General features: G+C 27.7%; 1 protein-coding gene across 1 annotated transcript; it reads right to left on the reverse strand.

The window, feature by feature from the left end:
- Positions 1-1722: 1722 nt before the first annotated feature.
- On the reverse strand, positions 1723-2287 carry LOC129290580 (uncharacterized). Its single transcript, XM_054927384.1, has 2 exons — positions 2106-2287; positions 1723-1943 (listed from the first exon to the last, which is right to left on the reverse strand). Exons 1-2 carry the CDS (start codon positions 2245-2247, stop codon positions 1834-1836), a joined length of 252 nt encoding a protein of 83 aa, XP_054783359.1. The 5' UTR covers positions 2248-2287; the 3' UTR covers positions 1723-1833.
- Between the last annotated feature and the right edge of the window lie 2492 nt (positions 2288-4779).

The following is a 4779-nucleotide window of genomic DNA, read 5'->3' on the forward strand; positions in this document are numbered from 1 at the left end:
AGATGTGAGATTAATTTCTAAATTGATTAGAGAAGGCATAAATCATGAAGAGCTATTGAAGATAATGTCATCAATGATAGGAGTTGAAAGTATTGCAGCTGACTTGAAATTTATAATAAAATTTTGCTATTGAATGACTTTTTATATAAACACTCACGCCATATTTTTTGTACTTATGGAGGTGACAAGTTATATAAATAAGTTTGTAGTTTACATTTTTTTTTTGGAAGAAGACTATAAAAGTATCATTGAGGTATATGGGATATTTTCTGTGTAAAAAGGAATGCAAAGATAGTGTACATATATTGAAATCAGTATAATATAATGCTGATATTTATTTCAGGTTTAAATATGTACAAGTGTAAATGTTGTCATCACATAAGACTGTTGAAGTCACTAACGTAACATAAGATATTGCTATTGTAACTAGTAAAAATATAGAACCTCACTTGGGAATAGATTTTTCTACAATATTTCAGACTTTGAAGTGTAAACATTATCATAACAAAAAACTTACTTTTAAAATGTTCTAAGGCTGCTTATGAAAATACAAGCATCATTGAAGAAGTCAGTAACTTCAGTGAAGAATATGAATACTAACGTGATTTATCAAATTTATACTAAACTGACTTGTCAAATTGGGATTTATTAACATCACTTGAGAATTCACTTATCCTACTTCAAAAAATGGCTAACATATATTGTAAAAACATGAAACCTTACTTAAGAATAAATTGTTTAAGAAAAATGACTCATCTAAATTGAGATTCAATAACGTCACTTTAAAATTCACTAATCTAACTTGAAAAAGTAGCTAACGTATATTGGGAAAAAGTGACTTAGGAAAAAGTAACTTTTCCATAATGGTTTAAATATATTAGTTCTTGTGATTAAGATTTTCCCAGCTATATAAAGTTAGAGTTTTAGAACATTTCAAAGTTTGAGATACTACATATATATATATATATATATATATATAAGATTTTAGTGTAAATTTTGAAAATTGTATTACAAAACAATTTTTAAAAATAAAAAATAAGAACAGAAACCAAACAGGTCCTAATTGTCTCATTCATTCTCTCAACTCTCTGGTTATTACGAGGGATAAAATCATAAAAAGGACTCAGAAATTTATGCTTGAAAGGTAAGATCTCGAAACAGCCTGTGCAATTTACAATGCGGAGAAAAGTATAATTAGCTCATAATGTGATTTAATAATGTTAAATAATCAAATAATAATATTTATAGTTAAATTGCAATTGACACCGGTTACCACAAACACGTGAATCTGATTAAATTGAATTTTTTTAATATATTTGAGCCTAGCAGTAATGTAAGTTTCGATTTGTATGCCAAATAATTTAGTAGTATCATCCTATATATGAAAACACATCAAAATCTTTTTTTTTTACCAGAACATCGATCAAAAGCTTAATTATTACAACATTATGTTTTATGGCATTTTAATTTGAATGCATAATCCACATCTATAAATTGGCCTTGCCATATACAAGTATATCAGCTTCATCAGAGACAACTCTGTACATTCATATATAAAGGCATACTATATATGAATATACTTGAGTTGCAAACATTTGCAACAAGTTAACATTGCAGTGAGAAGAATGTGAGACCCCCCCTTTTATTTAATACGTGACGGAAACAAACCTGATTATTACCATTATACATGTAGAGAGACACTCATTGAACGATTAAATTCTATCCATAAGAAATAAGCAAAACCACATCAACCATAAACGAACATATAAAGTGAACGCATATAACAATTATATTAGATAAAGCATGTATAATCATGTCTGTCTTTGTGAGAATTTAATAACTGGGAGGTTCAGCTGGAGAAGGGCAAAAGCAGGGGCAGCATTTGCCTGGAGCTGGAGGAGGAGCACAACACAAACATCGAGGGCATATGGGAATGGGAATTCCTGTAAAACAACATTAATTTAATTAATTATACTTGTAGCTACAACCTCAAACAAATATATTTCAATATTAGATATCATAAACTTGAAATTTAATGAAATATTGTTACTAATAGGGATATAGAAAATATCATCAAGGAAAAAAGGGGAAACAATAGGATTTACTCGGATGTGGAAATGATGTTGGAGCTGGTCCTCCCGGCGGCGGCGCCCTTGCTGCATCGCACGGCAAGGTTGCCATCGGAGACATGATCAGGGCAAAGATGAAAAGAGTCAGCAAAGAAACCTTCAAAGAGTTACTCGCCATTTAATTTGTTAAACAAAAAAGAGTGTATATTACTCTGAAAGGTTTGTTATGGAGATTTTATGTTAATAAGAATGTAGTTATTGAACATATTTATAATGCTAGTTTAGCTGAGGCACATGCATGGTCTCGTGTTTGCCGGAATATTTGAATTCAAAGTCAATATATGGGACTTGACGTTACTAAGTTTATTTCCAACGGGATACGTTATTGGAGTTTACAAAATAGGTCATGCAAGATTTCCATATTTTTATTTTTATGATGAAACTATTTATGATATTCTAATAACAATAGTTACTCGCTCCATAGTATTATATATAAGATACTTTTAACTTAAGCCCCTAATAAATTAGTTAATGATATTTAAAATAACTCTTTTTTATATTTATTCTTTTTTAATACGCTGGCTCTCAATTAAAAAATTTACTAATATTGATTACATCCCTGATCAAGGATATTTTTTAAAAAATCTTAGTAATTATACCTTGAAAGAGTCAAATACCTCATAGTCCCTTCAGTCTTTAATATAAAACAAAGTTTGAAAACTTTTTTTATTCTTAATATAAGATAAAATTAGAGTAATTATATTTTTTTTCAAATTTTTAACCTTTGTTTATTTATTGTGATTTAAATTTTTAGACCACAATACTTATTATGATTATTAACTACAAAAAATGTAAAATTGAGAAGTTATACTTCTTTCATCTTAAGTTATGAGACACTTTTAAAAGAAATTTGATGCCCTAAAATATAAAATACTTTGATGAAAATATTTCATTGATTTTCCTCTTTCAATATTACTCTTTTCATATTCTCCCTCTCTTTAATATTCTTTCATAAATGAAGCATTAAATAAAGGTCATTATTTTGAAAGTTTATATTTGTCTTGAAAATGTAAAATTGTAAATTGTATTTAATAAACCTTATTAATATGTGTGATTTTGTCTTCAAGTGCTTATGCACTATGTTATCCATGCTCTATTTAATAAAATCATACCAATTCAATCAAATAAAATCTTATGTGTAATTATTTTAATGACTTTATTTTTATAATAGAATGCATGTTTAATTTTTTTTTCTTTTCTCTCTCTATTATCATTAATGATAGAATTAATTTATATTTAATGCCACCTGAATGTCATATTTTTATTGAATGGAACATGGATGATGTGCTACACTAGGTTCATACAAGAATTTCTTAAAAAAATGTCTTATAATTTTAAAAACAATTTTTAAGATATAACTTATATTTCTTAATAAGCACAAAGTTGATTTACTTTGCCTTGTATATTATAAAAAAGTGTTTTATATAATACTGAATGGAGGCAGCATATTTTAAAATTCTCATAAATCGTTACTAGTTGTATTTGTAAGATATTTTATGTACTGTATTTATAGAAACATTAATTACTTGTTTTTGCTGCATACGTTTAATTATTTATAAAATTGTTAAACGTCTCTTATAAAAATGTTTGGAGGAGGAGTTGTTTACAGCCTAATAATGGTATTGTAATTTTCAACAATGTAAAAATTATTTAATGATTTTTAGTCTATAGACTATAGTACATATAAATTTCAAAACTGGATTCACCCACGCATTGCATCATCTTAAAAAGAAAAAAAAAAACGATATAAAATAAGTAGTGCAATGAAAAGCAGGAAAGCGTCGTGTTTGTGTACAAAATGCTCTTCATATTTAAGCCACGTACTTAGCCAACTTTGTCCTTTATATAATTAGAACATACCTCTAGGAATAAAATTTCACTTGGAATTCTATCCTTTAAACATGACTTGTTGAATTCTAGTCAATATACTCCTCTCGTTTCTATTATAAGATGCAATTAGTCAAAATGACAGTTAACTCAATAAATGTTTTGATGAATAAAATTTCAACTTGGTGGATAGAATACTGAAGTTGGCCTCATTCCATTATTATACAGCACTGTTACACACGGATATTTCAATTGCCACCATTAAAGGCTTAATTTGCTGCGGGATAAATCCCAATAAAATGCAATCCGGAAAACATCATATTTCAGGTATTATATCAAAGACTTTTTCTGCATCATTAAGATTTCTAAATTGTACCTAACAATATTAATAAGAATATAGGTCGGCTTGAAAATGCACACAAGCCAAGCGATAATTCTTCACTTGCCCAATTTTTATTGAGTGTGTTGACCCTGAGCTTGAGTGAGTGATTGGGGTTTCAATCAAAGCAACCAAGTGAGGAGGCAGTGAACTAGGATTAAAATTGAATTATATAAGTGCCGTTTAATTGATGAAAAAGAAAAATAAAATGAAATGAATTGATGAAGAATAAAATGAATTAAAATAGGTCATAAATCGATGGAAAGGTAAAAATTAAATGATTAAAGAGATGAAAGCTATGGATTGATAGAAAGATGAAATAAAATAATGGATACAGCATAGGAATCTTTACTTTTAGAAATCCAAAATTTAAAAGTAAAACAACAAAAAACATTTACCAAATTAAAAAAAAACAGAGCTTTCTATACACTTATTTATTAATAT

This window comes from Prosopis cineraria, unplaced genomic scaffold (genome assembly GCF_029017545.1).
Source record: "Prosopis cineraria cultivar Desert tree isolate PC_DT_omini unplaced genomic scaffold, ASM2901754v1 PC13, whole genome shotgun sequence".
NCBI classification, from domain to species: domain Eukaryota; kingdom Viridiplantae; phylum Streptophyta; class Magnoliopsida; order Fabales; family Fabaceae; genus Prosopis; species Prosopis cineraria.